This window comes from Mustela erminea, chromosome 1 (assembly GCF_009829155.1).
Source record: "Mustela erminea isolate mMusErm1 chromosome 1, mMusErm1.Pri, whole genome shotgun sequence".
NCBI classification, from domain to species: Eukaryota; Metazoa; Chordata; class Mammalia; order Carnivora; family Mustelidae; genus Mustela; species Mustela erminea.
In genome coordinates, this window is record NC_045614.1 from 54,220,820 (window position 1) to 54,242,571 (window position 21,752).

General features: G+C 39.7%; 1 protein-coding gene across 1 annotated transcript; it reads right to left on the minus strand.

The window, feature by feature from the left end:
* Positions 1 to 1,697: 1,697 nt before the first annotated feature.
* Positions 1,698 to 6,774, minus strand: MKRN2OS (MKRN2 opposite strand). Its single transcript, XM_032327679.1, has 4 exons — positions 6,473 to 6,774; positions 3,607 to 3,656; positions 2,868 to 3,030; positions 1,698 to 2,096 (listed from the first exon to the last, which is right to left on the minus strand). The coding sequence occupies exons 1-4, from the start codon at positions 6,688 to 6,690 to the stop codon at positions 1,856 to 1,858; spliced, it is 672 nt and encodes a 223-aa protein (XP_032183570.1). The 5' UTR covers positions 6,691 to 6,774; the 3' UTR covers positions 1,698 to 1,855.
* Positions 6,775 to 21,752: the final 14,978 nt, after the last annotated feature.

Genomic DNA, 21,752 nt, shown 5'->3' on the forward strand with positions numbered 1-21,752 from the left:
GAGGTTTTGGTTTTCTTAAAAGTACCTGAACCTATAGATGGAAATGATGTACTATGCCTTTTTTCCCCCACTGAAGTTACCAAGTGCTGAAACTTTACCCAAATGCCTCTTTGGAAACAGGCCTTAAAGATCTGTAGCAAGTTTTCTAAATATCTTTATTATGAGTAAATTATTGGTTCTGTGAAGGTGGATTTGGTTTTCAGAAAGTAGACATCTTTATTTGGTGCCGTAGCTGGGGAAATTAGCCGTGGTGGTAAATCACATTTGGTCAAAAACAAACTGAATTCTGGAAGCAGTTTCCAGAGAAGAACAATGAAATGTTTTCTCCTTGGCTATTTAAAGTTAAATAATCATTTGGGTGTAGGAATTTTTTTTTTTTTAAGATTTATTTATTTATCCATTTGACAGATAGAGGTCACAAGTAGGCAGAGAGGCAGACAGAGAGAGAAGGGGAAGGGAAGCAGGCTTCCCGCTGAGCAGAGAGCCCGTGGGATCATGAACCGAGCTGAAGGCAGAGGCCTCAACCCACTGAGCCACCCAGGCGCCCCGGGTATATGAATTCTGATGTGGTTGTTAAAAAATCACCTCACTTCTTCATAATTCCTCATCCCAGTTATCCCCTTCTTCCCCCTGAAGGTATTAAAGAAAGAAGTTGACCTTTCATTGTGTTCTTCCTGAATTCTGTACTTATTTATTTAGTTTTAAGATTTCATTTATTTATTTGACAGTAAGAGATGGAACACAAACTGGGAAAGCGGAAGAGGGAGAAGCAGGCTTCCTGCTGGGCAGGGAGCCCGATGCAGGGCTCAATCCCAGAATTCCAGGATCACGACTGAGCCAAAGGCAGATGCTTAACAACTGAGCCACACAGGTGCCCCCTGAATTCCATACGTAAAGTAGACAGAGGAGGGGCACCTGGCTGGCTCAGTCAGAAGCACACGCAACTCTTGATCTCAGAGTTGTGAGTTCAAGCCCCATGTTGGTGTAGAGATGACTTCAAATAAATAATGTCTAAAATATAAATAAACACAGTAGACAGGGGATGTACTTGCCTTGGTCAGCTTAACACCCCAATCTCCTCATGTCAGGTCAAGTAATATGAGAGAGAAACAGACTGACTGAGTGAGTTGCCATCCACTTTGCATATAGTCTCATAAAGACTCATTGAGAAGTGGAGCCCATTTCCGAACTTAGATTCAGAAACCCTTACGTGATTAAACAATCAGCTCTCTTTCTTTCACTATTACTGTCAAAAGGTTACCATGCACTTTTTGAATAAAAACAGGAGAATTTATTTCATAAATTGTGTCTCACTCACCTTTCTACAAATTCCCACTTTCTGGGTTCACATGGAAAAATGAATTTGTTCAGCTTTAATTAAAAAAATAGCTTTTGTCCTGTGAATAAAAGATGCTGCCACTTTATGCTGTAACATGGAACCTCAGTTTAAATATAGAACAATTATGAGAATAATTTACTTGTAATGAGGGGTGCCTAGGGGGCTCAGTCAGTTAGGTGTCTGCCTTTGGCTCAGGTCGTGACCCCAGAGTCCTGGGATTGAGTCCCATCAAGCTCCCTGCTCAGTAAGAAGTCTGCTTCTCCCTCTCCCACTCCCCCTGCTTGTGTTCCCTCTCTCCCTGTCAAATAAATTTTTTTAAAAAAATTTACTTGTATTGCATACAATTTTTAAAACTTTAGCAAAACATAGCAATTTTTATTAATTTCATAAACACAATGCAGTTAAGTAGAAATGTGCTACAAAGAAAGCCATAACACCTTGTTATTAACCACAGTTGAACACATGTAGAAATCCCTCAAACCGTCTAACGGTGCTGTCCCTCTGCTCTTAGCACACTCAGCATGAGCCGCTCCCCTCTGGAGGACTTGTCTCCTCATCAGGGTGGTCGGTCACATAGAAGCCATGCTCCTCTATCGCCCGGTAGAGTGTGATGTACTTGGAGGCCTTCCTTGTCCTTGGGACCACATACTTCTCTGTGAACTCTTCTTTGCCCAGTTGCTCCTTGCCTTCTGTGGTCAGAATACAGTTAATGAATGTGAGGGTGTAACTGTAGCAGTTGTGACGGCCTTCTTCATACCTTAGAAAACAAGGACGGTGAGAAGAGAAGGCTGAGGTTTCAAAGTGGCTCAGACACAGGCCGTGAAGCCGCCAAGGGACTTGCAGGATTGAAATTGGGCCCTCTGCACACTGGGTCTGCTGGTCCCCTGGACAACTGAGCTCCCAGAGTGTAGATCTGAAGGATGCTTGGCCGCTCGGGCTATTTCTGCTTGCAACTTCAGCAAGATAGGCATGGACGCGCCTAGATGGTCAAAGTGCTGACTTGAGTTGCACAGGAACTTGGGGAACTGACATTTTAGAAATAGAATTCCATTTCTAAGTTTTAGGGCATCCCAGCATCTACACTTATTTTAAGGGAAGCCTCAAACCAATTAGGTCCACAAGTATGCTACATACCTAAAGTATTGAGGGAGCAAGAAATTGAGAAATTTCAAATTGCTAAATCCAAAAAAGGGCTGCTAGGTATTTTTTACATTTTAAACATTTAAAAAAAAATTTAAGGGACTATAATGTGGCTTTTGCTGTACATATTAAATGTTAAGTATGTAAAAATTTTAATCAAATAATGGGAGTACTGTGTTGTAGTCCTTTCGGTTCTTAAGATACAGTGATTCTGTTATGTAAAGGTAGGCTGGCTCACCCCTGCAGAAAATCCAAGGTCATTCGACCCCTGCTTATGCTTTGTTACAGGCACTACTATCTCCGTACAGGCTCAACACGAACCAAACACAGCTTAGGAGTCCTCTGCACTGGGGTCACACCTGCATGGGGAATCTCCAGGGAACCGTACCTCTGGGGCAGCCAGGCCCCCGTGCTGGAGAAGTCTTCCAGGTACTTGTCCCACTGGTCCATCAGTCCATACATGCCAGGCTGCAGTAGCGGGATGCTGACACTCTCCTCCCACCCTGCTCCATCTCGCCGGACGCCGTGTGTGGTATAGTTATACACTACTCCTGCAACCGGAAATAGGGTCACGCGGGGGCTTAAGGGAACACACGCCTCTGTGAAGGGTGGTTGGAAGACGGTCACAGCCACCGTGGCCACTTTTCAAAGAGGTTAGCCAGATTGTACTTTCTGATGGCTGTCAGAGAGCAGGAGACCATGAGAGGCTCTAGAATCTGCCTCCCCACCCCCAGGGTTCAGCTGAGGAGGCAGCCACCCCCCGAACAGAGCTGGAGCCTTCCCTAGAGCCAGGGAGCATTGGGGCTGTTGGAGCCTCTGCCTCTCCTGCCCTCAGCACCTCATTTCTTTCAGGGAAACCCAGTTCTTTTTCCACCCCCTCTCCTCCTTCCACAAAGTTGCCACAGCAAATGGAGACAATCATAGGGCCAGGATAATCATCTCCATTTTCTTGTTGAAGTTTTCTATGTATCAGAGGTTCTCTCTGGTTTCCTTAAATCAGCACTGACTTTCCGCTGAGACAATGGGTCATACCTTTGATGGCTCATGTGGGTAAATCTGAGTCCAAACACCCAGTCCTGGGTTTCTGTTCACCTGTCAGTTTCTCCTGCCTTGAGCAGGGCACTCACCATTTGTGTTAGTTATTCCGACGTGAAGATCAGACCTTCCATCGTACTCCCTGAAAGAAACAGGAAGAGTCGGTATTTACAGTAGGAGACTGATCTTGGCTGGTGCCAGAACTGGCCATGAGTGATCAGGGGAGAGTAGGCGCTGTTTCAAAACTGGTTGAGCCAAGAGTACATTTGAGGTAGAAAATATGCCCTGGCCCCCATGGGTTTTTTTTAACCACCCCCCACCCCATTATTATTACTAAAGCCCCGCCACCACCACACATGCACTAAAGTGTGTGGAAAGCGAGCCCTGCTGGAGCGTGAAGTCAGCTTAGCTCTTGGCTCCCCAGCAGAGGGGCACACCTTCAGGTCAGTTGTTGAAGGAGCTCCTCATTCTTTCCACATTGTAGGTGAGGTTACAGCCTGTTCCTCAGGCTGAGCAGGGAAAGGGTCCTGAGTGCATCTCCGTGGACCTCTACCTTCAAAACTGAAATAGCTTGTCTTTTGGTCTTTGTAGCCCACAGCCATGCTCGCTTTTCCTGGACAGCCCTTGCTTCCTGAAATTGCTCTTGACCTGAGACTGTCCATTAAATCTCTGACTCCATGATTTAACCATCACTTACTAGCCTTAGGACATTAGAAAGCCACTTTCTCTGATCTCAGATTCCTCATTTGTAAAATGGGAATATCATAAACCTCCAGCAATCTCGTTGTAGGAATAAAATGCCTGCCAAGTACTAGCCACATACAGATGTTGAATAAATCAGAGGTCATAGTTAAATGATAAAGCTCCTTCATGAGACGGCAGGTTCCCAATGGAAGCAAGCAGTCCCAGGCTTTAAGATGATCAAGAACACAAATAGTGGCCCCACTTTCAGAGTGATCCCCCAGGTCATCTTGTTGCAGCCACTCTGTTTTGAGACCCCATGGGTTCAGAGGCCGAGAATGAACCCAGCGTTTCACCGCACTCTGTTTCCTGCTGAAATCCCAGCTATTCCTTCCTTCCTCCTGTCCCTTAGTGGCCAGGGAGCTTTGTGTAGTCCACAACCTGCACAACCATATGTGACAGCCCTGAGAGTTTGATGAGAACCTCAGTGATTCCTTTGGGTTATTGCAGGTTCTCTTTCACAAAGTAGGTGAAATCATCTCAAGGTGAACCGTGGGAGTCAATCCTGAGGTTTTGGAAGTTGGCTGAAAGGGAAAGGAACAATTTGGAAGTGGGCCTTAGAGGGTCTGGTGGTAAAGGTACTACTTAGGTTTCTGTTAAACCTAAGTATTAGTATTGCTACCACATCATAGAATAAATTAATGCTTCCTAAGGGCCAACCTGAAAGTCTGTCATGTTCTAGAGAACGGCTATGGCTCCTTCACTGTGACATCCCTAGCTGCTCAGTAAGGATTTGTTGAATGAACCAATGTTATGGTAAATAAATTCTGAATTTTAATCACTTCATTCAAAAGCTTTTGGAATCCAGCCAGTTAATACTCCAGGTTAGCACAAATGAGGGGATCTTATGAAACATTTTGGGCTTCATGATTCAGATAGGGAAAACGAAAGTTCTGCCAGTTGTATTCTGAACTGAGTATAAGAAGAGGATGGAAAGGAGTACGTTGGCTCAACATTGTGACTAGAGCCTGGGTCAGGTTTATCTGCCTCATCACTGAACCTCACCACCCTGCAGGGTCGGCAGGCCCCTCCATTTGTAGATGAGGAACAGAGACTGGAGCGTCTGGAGCTGCTCTGAACGGGAATAGGAACTGGGGGCTTCGTGGCAACACAGTCTGTGCTATTCTCTCTGCACCCGGCAGCCTCCCAGAGGCATGAGTGCAGCACTCTGCACACTTTGGTTCATTTCATCCACATAAAGACAGGAAGGAAACCAATTAAGGAAGTTAGTAAGCAGGGCAATGACTAGACCACTCCAACTGTCTTATCCCAAACCAGCGCTGCCAAGGGCACATGGGGGTTGGGAGGGTGGATTTCAAGGAGGCATTAGGTCACAGTGATGTTCGTGACCATGGTCGTTCCATAGTGTCCCTGCTCTCACACCTGGTTTATCTTGGGCCACTTCTAATTCCATTTGTAAACTCCACAGGGACACTAAGGAGGCACAGTCCTTTTGATTTCTGAAATCTTTCTTAGTCAGGTGGTATCCACAGCTGAGGCAGACCACCTCTGGTCTTCAGTTTAATTCATCTCTATGCAGAATAGTCTATATGGCTTTTCTTCAGGCTTTGTACATTGTTCTTGTTGGTCACAGAAATTACAGACTAACTTGCAGTAAAGAAATTATTTTGATTAGAGTAGCCAGTTACCCTCTTAGCACAAAATCTATGACCCCAAAAAAGTGCCAAGCTATCAATTTTCCTCTCTTAAGAGTGTATCAGCAGTTTTGATCTTCTCTTATTCTTCATATAGTCTTTGCACTTACCAATCTAGGAAAGTACACACACCATCTCTCTTTATGAAGTGAATAGACCTAAATTTTAGGATTTAATGCTGAAACACTGGCAAGATTATCCACCAAACCTCACACCATATAGTACCTGTTAGAAAAAGAAAGTTCTGGGGACACCTGGGTAGCTTGATTGGTTAAGTGTCCAACTCTTGCTTTAGGCTCAGGTCATGATCTCAGTCTCATGGCATCCCAAAGCCCCCCACCCCCACCCCTGCAGCAGGCTCTGTGCTCACCGCTCAGCGGGGCGTCTGCTGGAAATTCTCTCTTCCTTTTCTTCTCCCTCTGCCCTTCCACCCTTCCCCTCCACCCCCACGGGAACTCTCTCTCTCTCTCAAATAAATCTTTAAAGAAAAAGTTTTAGTGACTACAACACAGAAGGAGAAGTTTACAGAATCACTTAATATAACACTCAAAAAGCACTGTACCTAAGAAACGTCCCTTGAGTTGGTCTGAGGAGGAATGAACATTTTTCCTGATGCCCATTGGTAAACGGATTGGAGATGCTAATAGGTGCTTCCTCCAGCTTCCTCGAGGCTATCACCTGCTGGCAGAGGGGGCAGCGTTGGGGAACACTGAAGCTATAGATGTATTTCTTACAGTGGTTGAATTTAATTAAAGCCTTTCCGGCCTCAGTACGCTGCATGGCTTTCCTATCCTGGGCAACCAGGCGCCGTTTCCCAAGACTTCCTTTTCCTCATTACCTGGCTAGCAAATGTAAGTCTCCTGAGTAACCTGAACAACAGTGATGTCATCCTGATTGACAGCGCAAGTAGGATTAACCAGTAACCAGACCTCCCTGGAAACTGGTGTCTTAAAGAGCTAGTTTTCATTTGTGCTCACTTACAGTTTCTTTCCAGCCTTGTCAACATGCAGCTCCTACTTATCCTTTAAAGTCCTACTTTTCTGTGAAACCTTCCTTCACTTCCTTGAGCATTCCCTTGCACTGGTACAATCGGATTCATGTTTCTCCTACAGTTCTGATATTTGATTAGCCATTAGTCTGTGAGCTTCTTGCAGTTAAGGGCCCCCCATTTATTTCTGTGTTCCTAGAATAGGTTATGTTGTTTTGTTGTTGGATAAATATAGCCTTGGAGGCTATTTTCTTTTGATGTTTTATATCGTAGAAGTAATCTTGCTCATAAAAAATTAACAGCAGTTAGAAATAAGGATAGTGGTTGCCCTAGGTGGGGGTGAGAGGGATACTGTCTAGGAGACGGCAGGAGGGAGTTTCTGTGGCCTGCGGCTGCTCTGATTCATTATCAAGGGACTGGTTGTACTGAGTATTCAGTTTGTGAAAATTCATCAAGCTAAACATTTTACTACATGCACTGCATGATTCTTTAATTTTAAAATAATTTTGAGAAACTGCAAAATAAGCTAAGAAAAAAGGTAATGTCCCCTGTTCCTCCATAACATTCTTCCACTCATCAAATCCTGTTCCCTGAGAAAACTATAGTAAGGTAAATGAGTATTTCCACATAATTTTTTAAATGCCAGTGTAGTGATAACAGCACCCTGTTTTGAAATGTGTGTATTTCTCTCATCTCAGAAATTTATCTACAAAATTAGGACTATAGGTCCAGCTCGTCCTTTTAGATGACTGCATGGGAATCCATAGTTTGGTTGCACCACACTTTCGTTTTTTAAACTAATGTCTGCACCATTACATTTTTTTAAAGTAATGTCTGTACCCAACATGGGGCTTAAACTCACAACCCTGAGATCAAGAGTTACATGTTCCACTGACTGAGCCAGTCAGGCAGCCCTTCACCATACTTTATTTAGCCAAGTCCTTATCGATGCCTATAGTTCCAGAGAAAAGCAGTGGTAAAGGGAAGACCTGTGGGTATCATGGTGGGCATAGCTGCTTGGGAAAAGTGTTTCACAGCATGCATTTAAATAAATTACAGTATGCTGAAATGCAGAAAAGTGCATATTAAGTATTAATCATATGAAAATGATCATCAGACTCACAGAACTAGAAAAAACCTTAGAAATCCTTTCAACCATCTTCTCTTGTTACAGCGAGGGCAGACAGGCTATAGCTAGATGGCCAGCTCAGATGACCGAGGTCTGAGGTTGTTCATTATTAATACAAACCAGGTAACTGTTGTTTCATGGTTTGAGTGGCCCAAGTTATTTTCTTTCTTTCTTTTTTTTTTTTTTTTTTAGTTTTTAAATTTTTTTTAAAAAAGATTTTATTTATTCACCCAAGAGCAAGAAAGAGAAAGAGACAGTGAGAGAGAGCACCAGCAGGGAGTAGAGGGAGAAGCAGGCTCCCCACTGAGAAGGACCCCGGGATTATGACCTGAGCCAAAGGCAGATGCTTAAATGACTGAGCCACCTAGGTGCCCCCCAAGTTATTTTCAACTGAGAATATATTCATCTTCATGACACCAATACCAAGAGGAATTTTTAATCTTATGAAAAGGAATGGAGGCATCATGCCTTGATAAAGGTTTTTAGTACACTAGCATTGTCCTTTTCAAAAAATACAGGCATCTTGGGGAACCTGGTTGGCTCTGTTGGGAAAGCATGTGACCCTTGATCTCGGGGTTGTGAGTTTGAGCCCCACATAGGGTCATGAGATCACTTAAAAATAAATTTTAAAACTCTTTAAAACACAGGCATGTTAAATCCTTTTTATCTTATTTTCTCTATTTCTAAAAATCTTCTTATGGTAAAAATAAAACATAGAGACTCTGAAAAACAATCTGAGGGTTTTGAAGGGGCAGGGGGTGGGAGGTCGGGGTACCAGGTGGTGGGTATTATAGAGGGCACGGATTGCATGGAGCACTGGGTGTGGTGCAAAAATAATAAACACTGTTATGCTGAAAATAAAAAATAAATTAAAAAAAAGAAAAGAAAGAAAGAAATTTTAAAAAATTAAAATAAAACATAGATACAGATGATAACACAAAACAAATGAATAGATTAATGAATTATTTTACTGTGAACCCCTTGCAAGTATCACTCAAAGTCAAGAGCTAGCACTTTTCGATCCATCTCAGGGGCCCCTGCCCTGTCCATCCCCCTGCCCCCATCTTCCTCCAGAAGTGACCCCCACACCCACTTTTCTGGTAATCATTCCTGTGCTTCGTTTTGGTTTCATTATCCAAGTGTGCATCCATAGATACTGTGGTTAAGTCTTATTTAAACATTTTTGTTTTGTATCTTAAGTTTTGGTTCCTTTTCCTTCCTTTGATTTTTTTTATCATGTATTTGTGAAGCATCCAATTCACCGAACCTGTAGGGTCTCCCATGGTCTGTTGCTAATGGCTTCCTCGGGGTTCAGTTCAAAACACTGGTGTGCTTTCTGTACACCCTTCAAGTTACCACCTAGTTCCAGAGACCAGATCGGACTGAGTTATGATCCTCTTGTCAAGACTGTGGGTGGTAATGTGTTCTCTCAGCAGAGGCACATCAAATCTGGTCTTCACTCTTTTTTGTGGTAGTCCCCATTGTTTTCAGTGCTTACAGATCCATTCATTCACCGACAGTGGCACAGTGATGATAGTCTAAGTCCATCGTGTTGTTTTCATACATTAGTTGGAATAATAGTATGAGGAGACACTTCCCCTCAGCTATTACTCACTTACACAGTGGTACTGGCATACTGGAAGGATTGGACATGTGCCCAATTCTTGATTCACTTTTCAAGAGATTGATGTACTCAGAAAGTACCCAGTTGGTCCCATATCTGTTCTACTCTAATGTCACTTAATGAATCCTGGGTGTGAACATACTAGCTGGATCTCAACCCAATGTGGTTTTTATTGTCAAAGCATAGATTGCCCATTGTGGCCTCTTCCACTGGCCCCTGAGTCCTTTTCACATGAACCTACTAGTCACTGATGATTTCCTTGCTACCTAGCCCATTGAGATGTTCCAGGTTCATCTCAGACCTTTCCCAAACTCAGACCTGGAATCAGCCATTTCTCCAAGAAACCCTGATTTCTTTCTTTCAGTGGGAAATGATATTTCAAGGATACACTCTGCCCTCTAAAGATGGTTATTTCTAAATAACCATATTTCTAAATTAAATTAAATTAAATTAAATCTAAAGATTAAATCTAAAGATTTCTAATCTAAATATTTCTAATCTAAAGATTGGTTATTCCTCCACGTTTTTAGTGAACAGAGTGGGGTTTTAAAAAGTGCACACTCGCATGCACGCCCATGAAGATAAAATACTTCTTGAATTCATACTACTATTTCTAATTCAAATTCAGGACTGTAGGGTTTTTACTGGTCATCTTCTACACTACATTGGCATCTCTTTTCTTCCACACTGAAAATTTTCATTCTCAAGGATACAGGGGACTATGGAATTAGAATTTTCCATAATTAGTCATTTGCTTAATCCACTTTACACATACAACAGTCTTAGGGTAAGAATAGTAATGCCACACCTCCCATTATGATTACTAAATAGAGTTAAACATTGTTTTTGCATATACTCGCCTCACCTTCTTTATTTAAAGGGTTGTTCTACATCTTCATTGTCAGAGCATCTGGCATTGTAGATAATAATTTTCAGTCCTCACTGAGGCTAAGCTCTACACACAAACTTATATTGAATGTCCCTACTTGTCTTTTCCTCTCTCTCTAGTAATTATGGTTTTCTGAAGTTCATCCTCTAGAAGATTCCTTAGGGATTATAGGAAGAATATTTCCTGAGTTTTTGCATGTTGATTACAATTTCTCTCTGTTCTTTGTATTTGGAAGTTCGGTTTTGCTGGATGTAAAATCCTTGGCTGCCATTTTCTTTAATGTGTCATTCCATTTTCTTCTGGCATAAACCACTGCTATTCAGAAACCTGATGACAAACTAATCTTCTTTCTCTCATAAATCATGTGTTCCTTTAAAAAAATTTTATTTTTTTTTACTTTAGAGAGAGAAAAGGGGAGAGAGAGGAGGAAGACTGCACAAGTAGAGGGGAGGCAACAGAGAGGGAGAAGCAGACTCTCTGCTGAACAGGAAGCTGGATGTGCAGCTCCATCCCAGGACCATGACCTGAGCCAAAGGGAGACACCCAACCAACTGAGCAACCCAAACACCCCCCCCCCCCGCCATGTTCTTTTTTGCCAACATGGCCAGATGATTTTTTTCTTTTAAGATTTTTTTTTTAAAGATTTTATTTATTTATTTGAGAGAGAGATAGTGAGAGAGAGCATAAGCGGGGAGAAGGTCAGAGGGAGAAGCAGACTCCCCATGGAGCTGGGAGCCCGATGCGGGACTCGATCCAGGGACTCCGGGATCATGACCTGAGCTGAAGGCAGTCACCCAACCAACTGAGCCACCCAGGCGTCCCTTTTTTTAAGATTTTATTTATTTATTTGAGAGAGAGAGAGTGCACACAAATGAGGGGGAGGGACAGAGGGAGAGGCAGAAGCAGACTCCCCGCTGAGCAGGGAGCCCAATGCTGGGCTCAATCCCAGGATTCTGAGATCATGATTCTGCCGAAGGCAGATGCTTAACTGACTGAGCCACCCAGGCAACACACCCCCTTTTTAAAAGATTTTATTTATTTATGATAGATAGCAGGAGAGGGAACACAAGCACGAGGAAGGTGGAGAGGAAGAACCATGCTCCTCGTTAAGCAGGGAACCTGATACGGGGCTCGATCCCAGGACACTGGTATCATGACCTGAGCCCAAGGCAGATGCTTAACAACTGAGCTACTCAGGTGCCGCGAATATGTATTTCACATCTTTTTTATTTCAGAAAATTTTCCTTAAATCGTAATTTTGAGTATTTTTTCTGTTTTCTTTGTTCCAGCTTTCTTCAAGAAATTCTACTTTTTTAGTTCAATTTTGTTTTTTCAGTGTCCCAAGATTCTATTATCTATGTGTTGGATCCCTTTCCCTAGCTTTATATTTCTCAATTCTTCTAAAAATGGAGATGAAATATATACATCATAAAACTCACCTATTTAAAGTGTACAGTTCGGGGTGCCTGGGTGGCTCAGTGGGTTAAAGCCTCTGCCTTCGGCTCAGGTCATGGTCCCAGGGTCCTGGGATCGAGTCCCGCATCGGGCTCTCTGCTCAGCAGGGAGCCTGCTTCCTCCTCTCTCTCTGCCTACTTGTGATCTCTCTCTGTTAAATAAATAAATAAAATCTTAAAAAAAAAAATAAAGTGTACAGTTCAGTGATTTGTATCTAATCTAAGTTTAGAACATTTGCATCACCCCCAAAAAAAAAGCTCCTGCCTATGTGCAGTCATTCTCTATCCTCCACTCCCCACAGCTCCTGGCAACCATTAGTCTGCTTTCTGTCTATGGCTCTGTCTCTCTGCACATTTCATATAAATGGAATCATACAATATGTGGTCTTTTGTGTCTGACTTCTTTTGCTTAGCATCAACTTTTCAAAGTTCATCTATGTTGTAGCATGCATCAGTTTTTTTATAATAGTACGTTGTATGTACAGACCACATTTTTTAAAATTTTAAAAGACTTTATTTATTTATTTTTAGAGAGAGAAAGAGAGCATGAGTGGGAGGTGCGGCAGAGGGAGAGGTAGAGGAGAGAATCTCAAGCAGACTCCTGGCTGAGTGCAGAGCCCAAGGTGGGGCTCAGTCCCACAATCCCGAGATCATGACCTGAGCCAAAATCAAGAGTCAGGCTCTTAACTGACTGAGGCATCTGGGGGCCCCTGTGTAAGACCACATTTTATATATCCATTCATCAGTTGATGGGTTGTTTATGTTGTTTCTGATTTGGGGCTATTATGAATAATGCTGCTATAAACAAATTTCATATTCATGAACAAGTTTTTATGTGGATATGGGTTTTCAGTTACCTTGATTATATACCTAGGAGGGAACTTGTTCACATAGTATTTCTATGTTTAACATTTTGAGAAACTACCAAGCTTTTTTTCAAAGTGTCTGCATCATTTTGCATTCGTACCAGCAGTTTATGAGGGTTCCAATTTTTCCACATCACCAATACTTGCTATTGTATTTCTTATTTTTATCATCCTAGTGGTTTTCAAGTGGTACCTTTTCAACCAATGGCTAATGATGACTAATGATGTTGAACATCATTTCACATGCCTATTGGCCATTTGTATGTCTTCTTTGGAGTAAGGTTTATGCAAACCCTGTGCCCATTTTAAAAATTACATTATTTGTCTTTCTTTTTTGAGTTGTAAGAGTTCTTTATATATTCTGGATATACATTCTATATATTTTAAATACTGTCTTTTGGGGGCACCTGGGTGGCTCAGTGGGTTAAGCATTTGCCTTCAGCTGAGGTCATGATCCCAGGGTCCAGGAATTGAGCCCCATTTCAGGCTCCTTTCTTAGTGAGAAGTGAGCTTCTGCCTCTGCCTCTGCCCCTCCCCTCTGCTTGTGCTCTCTCTCTCTTTCTCTCTGTAATAAACAAATAAAACCTTTTTAAAAAATAAAATACTGTCTTTTCATTTTCCTGATAGTGTTACTTGAAACAAAATTTTGTTTTTGTTAAAGTAAAATCTGTTTTTCTTCTTTTATTGCTTTTGATGTCCCATCTGGACTTTCACTGCCTAATCCAAGGTCATGAAGATTTATACTTTTGTTTTCTTCTAAGTTTTATAGTGTTAGCTCTTACATTTAAGTCCCTGGTGATCCATTTTGAGTTTTTTTTTTTTTTTTAATCAGAGAGAGAGAGAGAGAAAGCAAGCATGCGTGGGTGAAGGGGCAGAGGGAGATGCAGAATCCCCGCTGAGCTGAAAGCCCCATACAGGACTCTATCCCAACACCCCGCGATCATGACTGAAGCTGAGGACAGATGCTCAAACAACTGAGCCACTTCGATGCCCCAAATTTGAGTTAATTTTTATATATGGTGTGAAGTAGGAGTCTATCTTAATCTTTTGCATATGGATAGCCAATTGCTCCTGCACTATCTGGTGAAAACACTATTCTTTTACTGTTGAACAGTCTTGGCACCTTTCCAAAAATTAATTGCAAAGCAACATGCAGGATGAGAGAAAGTATTTGCAAATCACATATCCAATAAGAGGTTAATATCCAGAGTATATAAAGAACTCCTACAACTCAATAGCAAAAAAAACCAAAAAACAAAAAAAAAAACGACCAAACAATCCAATTTAAAAACGGGCAGAAGAATTGGATAGACATTTTTCCAAAGAAGACATGCCAACAGGTACACAATAAGGTGCTTACCATCACTAATCAGGGAAATGCAAATCAAAACCACAGTGAGATATCACTTCACACCTGTTAGACACACATCTGTCATTAAAAAGACTAGAGATGAGGACGCCTGGGTGGTTCAGTTGGTTAAGCCGCTGCCTTCAGCTCAGGTCACGATCCCAGGGTCCTGGGATCGAGTCCCACATCGGGCTCGCTGCTCAGAGGGGAGCCTGCTTCTCTCTCTGCCTCTGCCTGCCATTCTGCCTGCTTGTGTGCGCTCTCTCTCTCTCTCTTTCTGACAAATAAATAAATAAATAAATAATCTAAAAAAAAAAAAAAAAAAAGACTAGAGATTAGTGTTGACAAAGATGTAGAGAAAAGAGAATCCTTTTGTAAGTTGGGGCCACACTATGAAAAACAGTATGGAGGTTCCTCCAGAAAACCAATACTGTAGGATCAAGAAATTTCACTTTCTGGGTATATAGCCAAAGGAGATGAAAATAGGATACCAAAGTGTTGTCTTCACTGCCATGGTAACTGTAGCATTATTTACTATATCCAAGTTGTAGAAACATATTGTGTCAATCAGTAGATAAATGGATACAGAAGGCGTGGTGTATAGACATACAATTGAATATGCAGCCCCCCAAAAAGAGAAAAAAGTACATCTTGCCATTTGTAACAACATGGATGGGACTTGAAGGCATTATACTAAGTGACATAAACCAGACAGAAAAAGACAAATACTGTTATGTTATCACTTATATGTGATATCTAAGAAAAATCAAACTCATAGAAACAAAGATTAGAGAAAATGGTTGTGGTTGCAGTGAAGGAGGACAGGAGAGATAGGGAGAGGTTGGTAAAAGGGTACAAACTTTCAACTATGAGATGAACAAGGTCTGGGGATGCAATATAAAACATGGTGGTTATAGTTGTTGGCAATGTATTATATAGCTAGTATTTCCTAACAGGATAGAACTAAAATGTTCTCACATACAAAAGGTAAACATGTGAGGTGATAGATGTGTTAATTAAGTAGATGATGGAAATCCTCTCACAATGTATACATATATCAAATTACTATCATGTACACTTTAAATACTTTACACTTTTGTTAAAAGTGTCAATTAACACTTTTGTCAATTATATATCAATAAGACAGGGGGGAAACAGAAAAATTAATTGACCATAATGTGAGGGTTTATTTCTGGACTATCAAATCTATTTCATTAATCTCTGTGTCTATCTGTATGCCAGTACCACAGTTTTGAATAATGTAGCTTCCTAGTAAGTTATAAAATTGGGATGTGTGAGTCCTCCACATTTTTTCTTCTTTTTCAAGAGCTTGTTTGGGTTCCTTGCATTTCCATATAAATGTTATGGTCAACTTCTCAATTCATGCGAAAACGCTAGTGGGAAATTTGATGGGATTGCATTGAATTTGTACGATCAACTGGCGAGTACTACCATCTTAACAATTGTAGATCTTCCAATTAGTTTGTTTATTCAGGTCTTCTTTAATTTCTTTTTCTTTTTCATTTTTTTATTTTTTACTTTTCAGTGTCCAAATCTCACACTCCTTTGTTAAGTTGATTCCTAAGTATTTTATTATATTTGATGTTACTGTAAATTGGAACTGTTTTCTTAATTTCTTCAGGTTTTTCATTGCTAGTGTATAGAAATACAATTGATTTTTGCATATTGATCTTATTTCATGCAACCTTGCTGAATTCATTTCTTTAATTTTTTTGTGGATTCCTTATGATTTCCTATATACAAGATCATGTCATCTGCAAATAAGTATATTTAGACTTCTTCTTTTCCAATCTGAAAACTTTTATTTCTTTTTCTTGCCTACTCGCTGTAGCTGGAAACTCTAGGATACTGTTGAATAGAAGTGGTAAGAGCGAACATCCTTACTGAATTCCTGATCTTAGAAGGAAAACTTCCAGTCTTTAGCCATTAAGCCCAATGTTAACTGTAAGTTTCTGGTAAATGGTCTTATCACATTGAAGAAGTTCCCTTATTTTCCTAGTTTTTTAGTGTTTTTGTCATAAAAAGGTATTGGATTTTTCTCAAATGCTCTCCCCACATCTATTAAAGTGACCATCTGATTTTTTTTCTTATTCTATTTACTTGATGAATTACAATGATATATTTATGTTTTTTAAAGATTTTATTTATTTATTTGACAGAGCACAAGCAGGGGTAGTGGCAGGCAGAGGGAGAAGAAGAAGGCTCAAATGCAGGGCTTGATCTCAGGACCCTGGGATTTTTTTTTGACCTGGGCCAAAGGCAGATGCTTAACTGACTGAACCATCCAGGTGCCCCCACATTGATAGATTTTTGTATGTTGAACCAATCTTGCAGTTAAGTCCCACATGGTCATGGTGTATAATCCTTTTTATATGCTGCTAGATTTTGTTTGCTAGTATTTTGTTGTGGATTTTTATGTTTTTATTATTAAAGTATATTGATCGGTAGTTTTCTTTGTCTGATTTGGTACAAAGGTAGTACTGCCCCCAAAGAATGAGTTGGGAAGTGTTTCTTCTTCCATTTTGTTGTTGTTGTTGTTTGTTTGCTTTGTTTGCAAAATTTGTAAAACATTAGCATTAATTCTTATTTAAATGCTCAATAAAGGGGTGCTGGGTGGCTCATTCAATTAAGCATCTGCCTTCTCTCTCACTCTCACTCTCTCTCAAATAAATAAATAAAATGTTCAGTAAAATTTTCCAGTGAAGCTATTGGTTCTGGGCTTTTCTTTATGGGAAGTTTTTTAAATTATTAATTCAATCTCTTTACTTGTTAAAGGCCTATTCATATTTTCTATTTCTCTCTTTTTTTTTAATGTTAGTGATTCACATTTATCTTATTTATTCAAGAGAGAAAGTGCTCATGAGCCCCGGGAGAAGAGGGAGGGAGGAGAATCCCAAGCAGGCTCCATGCCCAGCATAGAGGCGGACACAGGGCTCAATCTCATGACCCTCAGATCATAGCCTGAGACAAAATTAAGAGCCATATGCTTAACCAGCTGAGCCACCCAGGAGCCCCTTTCTGTTCTTCTTGAATAATTTCACTAGTTGTTGTCTTTCTAGAAATTTGTCCATTTCATCTAAGTTATCTAATTTGTTAGCATACAAATTCTTGTAATATTAGGTTATAACTTATTTTTGTAAGGTTGGTAGTAATATACCCCTTTTCATGTCTCATGCTAATAATTCAGTCTTCTCTATTTTTCTCTTTGTCATTCTAACTAGTTTGTCAATTTTGTTGATCTTTTTCAAAGAACTAACTTTTTGTTTTATTGATTTTCACTATTGTGTCTTTATACTCTATTTCATTTCTTTATGTACAGAGGTTTATTATTTTTTTTTACTTCTGCTTGTTTTATGTTTAGTTTCCTCTTTTAGTGTCTTACTGGAGAAGATTACATTATTGGCTTAAGATATTTATTTTTTTTAAGTTTTTTTTTTTTTAATTCCAGGTAGTTAACATAATGTGCAATATTAGTTTCAGGTATACAGTATAGTGAGTCAACACTTGCATACATCACCAGTGCTTATCACAAGTGCACTCCTTAACCCCCATCACTTATTTAAATCATCTCCTTTCTAATAACCATCAGTTTGTTTTCTGTAGTTAAGAGTCTCTTTCAATAAATAAAAATTTTTTTTAAGTCTCTTTTTTGGTTTTTCTCTCTCTCCCCTATGCTCATCTCATTTGTCTTGTTTCTTAAATTCAAAATAGGAGGGAAATCATATGGTATTTGTCTTTCTCTGACTGACTTATTTCACTTAGCAAAATATTGTCTAGCTCCATCTGCCTCTTTGCAAATGGCAAGATTTCCTTCTTTTTATGGCTGAGTAATATTCCATTTTGTGTGTGTGTGTAAATACCTGTAGTGCAATTGCTGGAATGTAGGGTAGATCTATTTTTAACCCTTTGAGGAATATCCATACTTTTTTCCAGAGTGGCTGCACCAGTTTGGATTCCCACCAAATATGCAAGAGGGTTCCCCTTTCTTTGCATCCTCACCATCACCTGTTGTTCCTTGTGCTGTTGATTTTAGCCATTCTGACAATTATAAGGTGATATTTCATTGTAGTTTTGATTTACATTTCCCTGATGATAAATGATGTTGAGCACTTTTTCATGTTTTCTTTTTTTTAAAGACAGCCATTTACAGCTATAAATTTCCCTCTAAGCACTGCTTTCAATGCATGCTCTATATTTTGGTATATTGTATTGTTATTTTTATTGATTTCAAAATATTTAATAATTTCCCATGTAATTTCTTATTTGAATGATTGGTTACTCTGGAGTGTGTTCTTCAGTTTCCATGTATCTGTGAATTTTCCAAATTTTCTTTTATAATTAATTTGTAATTTTATTTCATGTCCACCTGAGAAAATACTTTGTATGATTTCATATCTATTGAGATTTGTTTTATAACCTAATAAATGGCCTATCCTGGAGATTGTTCCCTGTGCACTCCAAAAGAATGTATATTCTGTTTTTGTTGGGTTGGAATTTCTATAGATATTCATTAGGTCTAGTTGGTTTATAGCATTATTCCTATATTCTATTTATCTTTTGTATAGTTTTTCTATCCATTTTGAAGATGGAACACTGACATCTTCAAGTGTTGTTGATCTATTTTTCCCACCATTCTGTGAGTTTTGCTGCTTCTGTTTTGAGTGAATATGTATTTATCATTGTTTTATTAATGGATTGACATTTTTATCATTCTAAAAGCTTTATTTCTAGTAAAAATTTTGTCATACATCTATTTTATCTGGTATTAGTCTAGCTACTCCATTTCTCCTTTGGTAGCTGTATTGTATATCTTCACCATCCTTTTACCTTCAGTGTATTTGTATTCCTATAAAGTAGGTTTCTTGTAAACAGCATGTAATCAGATCATAGTTGTTTTCTTTCATTCTGCCAATTCCTTTTAATTGCCTTTTAATTAAAAGGCTAATTGCCTTTTAATTGAAGATTTTAATCCACTTACATTTAATGTAGTTACTGATGAGATAAGATTTATGTTTGTTGTTTATGTTGAAAATGTCTTATGTCCTTTTTTTTTGTTCCTCTTTTCTTCCATTACTGCTATCTTCTGTGTGGAATATATATATATTTTTTCAGAGTACCATTTTATTTCCCTTGTTTCTTTTACTGTGTATTTTGAAATCTATTTTCTCAGTTGTTTCCCTAGAAATTACAATTAACAAATTATAACAATATATGTCAGGTTAATACAATTTAATTTCAGTAGCATACAAAAAGTTTCTTCTATATTATACCAATCACTCCCCCATCCTTTGTTGTCATACAGGTTATATCTTTATATATGTGTGCCCATCAATGAAGATTTATAATTTTTTATCATGTTTATTTTTAATTATTATTAACATATAATGTATTATTTGTTTCAGGGGTACAGGTGTGTGATTCATCAGTCTTATACAATACACAGTGATCACCACAACACATACCTTCCCCATTGTCTATCACCCCGACACTCCATCCTTTCCAGCCCCCCTCCACTCCAGCAACCCTCAGTTTGTTTCCTGAGATTAAGAGTCTCTTACAGTTTGTCTTTCTCTCTGGTTTCATCTTTTTTTATGTTTTCCTCCCTTCTTTTATGATCCTCTGCCTTGTTTCTCAAATTCCACATATCAGTAAGACCAAAAGATAATTGCTTTTCTCTGATTTCTTTATTTTACTTAGCACAATATCCTCTAGTTTCATCCACGTCATTGCAAATGGCAAGATTTCATTTTTTATGGCTACATAATATTCCTGTGTGTGTGTGTGTGTGTGTGTGTGTGTGTGTGTGTGTGACATGTTTGTTATCCATTCATCTGTTGATGGACATCTGGGCTCTTTCCATAGTTTGGCTATTGTGGACATTGCTGCTATAAACATTGCAGTACACATCCCCCTTCTGATCACTACATTTGTATCTTTGGAGTAAATACCAAGTAGTGCAATGGCTGGATCATAGGACAGCTCTATTTTCAACTTCCTAACAACGTCCATACTGTTTTCCAGAGTGGCTGCACCAGCTTGCATTTCCACCAACAGTGTAGGAGGGTTCCTCTTTCTCCACATCCTCACCAGCATCTGTCATTTCCTGACTTGTTAATTTTAGCCATTCTGACTGGTGTGAGGTGGTATCTCATTGTGGTTTTGATTTGTATTTCCCTGATGCCAAGCGATGGTGAGCACTTTTTCATGTGTCTGTTGGCCATCTGGATGTCTTCTTTGCAGAAGTGTCTGTTCATGTCCTCTGCCCATTTCTTGATTGGATTATTTTCTTTGGGTGTTGAGTTTGTTAAGTTCTTATAGATTTTGGATATTAGCCCTTTATCTGATATATCATTTGCAAATATCTTCTCCCATTCTGGCAGTTGTCTTTTGGTTTTGTTGACTGTTTCCTTTGCTGTGCAAAAAGCTTTTGATCTTGATGAAGTCCCAGTAGTTCATTTTTTCCCTTGCTTCCCTTGCCTTTGGCGATGTTTCTAGGAAGAAGTTGCCACAGCTGAGGTCAAAGAGGTTGCTGCCTGTGTTCTCCTCAAGGATTTTGATGGATTCCTGTCTCACATTGAGGTCTTTCATCCATTTGGAGTCTGTTTTTATGTGTGGTGTAAGGAAATGGTCCAGTTTCATTTTTCTGCATGTGTCTGTCCAATTTTCCCAACAACTTTTGTTGAAGAGACTGTCTTTTTTCCATTGGACATTCTTTCCTGCTTTGTCGAAAATTAGTTGACCATAGCATTGAGGGTCTATTTCTGGGCTCTCTATTCTGTTCCATTGATCTGTGTGTCTGTTCTTGTGCCAGTACCATACTGTCGTGATGATGACAGCTTTGTAATAGATCTTGAAGTCTGGAATTGTGATGCCACCAACTTTGGCTTTTTTTTTTCCTTTTTTTTAACATTCCTCTGGCTACTCGAGGTCTTTTCTGGTTCCATATAAATTTTAGGATTATTTGTTCATTTCTGTGAAAAAAAATTGATGGTATTTTGATAGGGATTGCATTAAATGTGTAGATTGCTTTAGGTAGCATAGACATTTTCACAATATTAGTTCTTCCAATCCATGAGCATGGAATGTTTTTCCATTTCTTTGTGTTTTCCTCGGTTTCTTTCTTGAGTACTTTATAGTTCTCTGAGTACAGATTCTTTGCCTCTTTCATTAGGTTTATTCCTAGGTATCTTATGGTTTTGGGTGCAATTGTGAATGGGATCAACTCCTTAATTTCACTTTCTTCTCTCTTGTTGGTGTAGAAATGCAACTGATTTGTTCCATTGATTTTATATCTTTTTTTTTAAAGATTTTATTTATTTATTTGTCAGAGAGAGAGAGAGTGAGAGCGAGCACAGGCAGACAGAGTGGAAGGCAGAGGCAGAGGGAGAAGCAGGCTCCCTGCGGAGCAAGGAGCCCGATGTGGGACTCGATCCCAGGACGCTGGGATCATGACCTGAGCCAAAGGCAGCTGCTTAACCAACTGAGCCACCCAGGCGTCCCTGATTTTATATCTTGACACTTTA

Bases quoted from the DNA above. Each gene is read 5' to 3' on its own strand.
- MKRN2OS (XM_032327679.1), bottom strand. From the start codon at position 6,690: ATGCAGCGTACTGAGGCCGGAAAGGCTTTAATTAAATTCAACCACTGT. The intron at 3,657-6,472 runs GTACAGTGCTTT...TGTTTCTTTCAG, and splicing joins ACTCAAGGGACGTTTCTTAG to GGAGTACGATGGAAGGTCTG. The intron at 2,097-2,867 runs GTACGGTTCCCT...TTGTTTTCTAAG, and splicing joins GGGGCCTGGCTGCCCCAGAG to GTATGAAGAAGGCCGTCACA.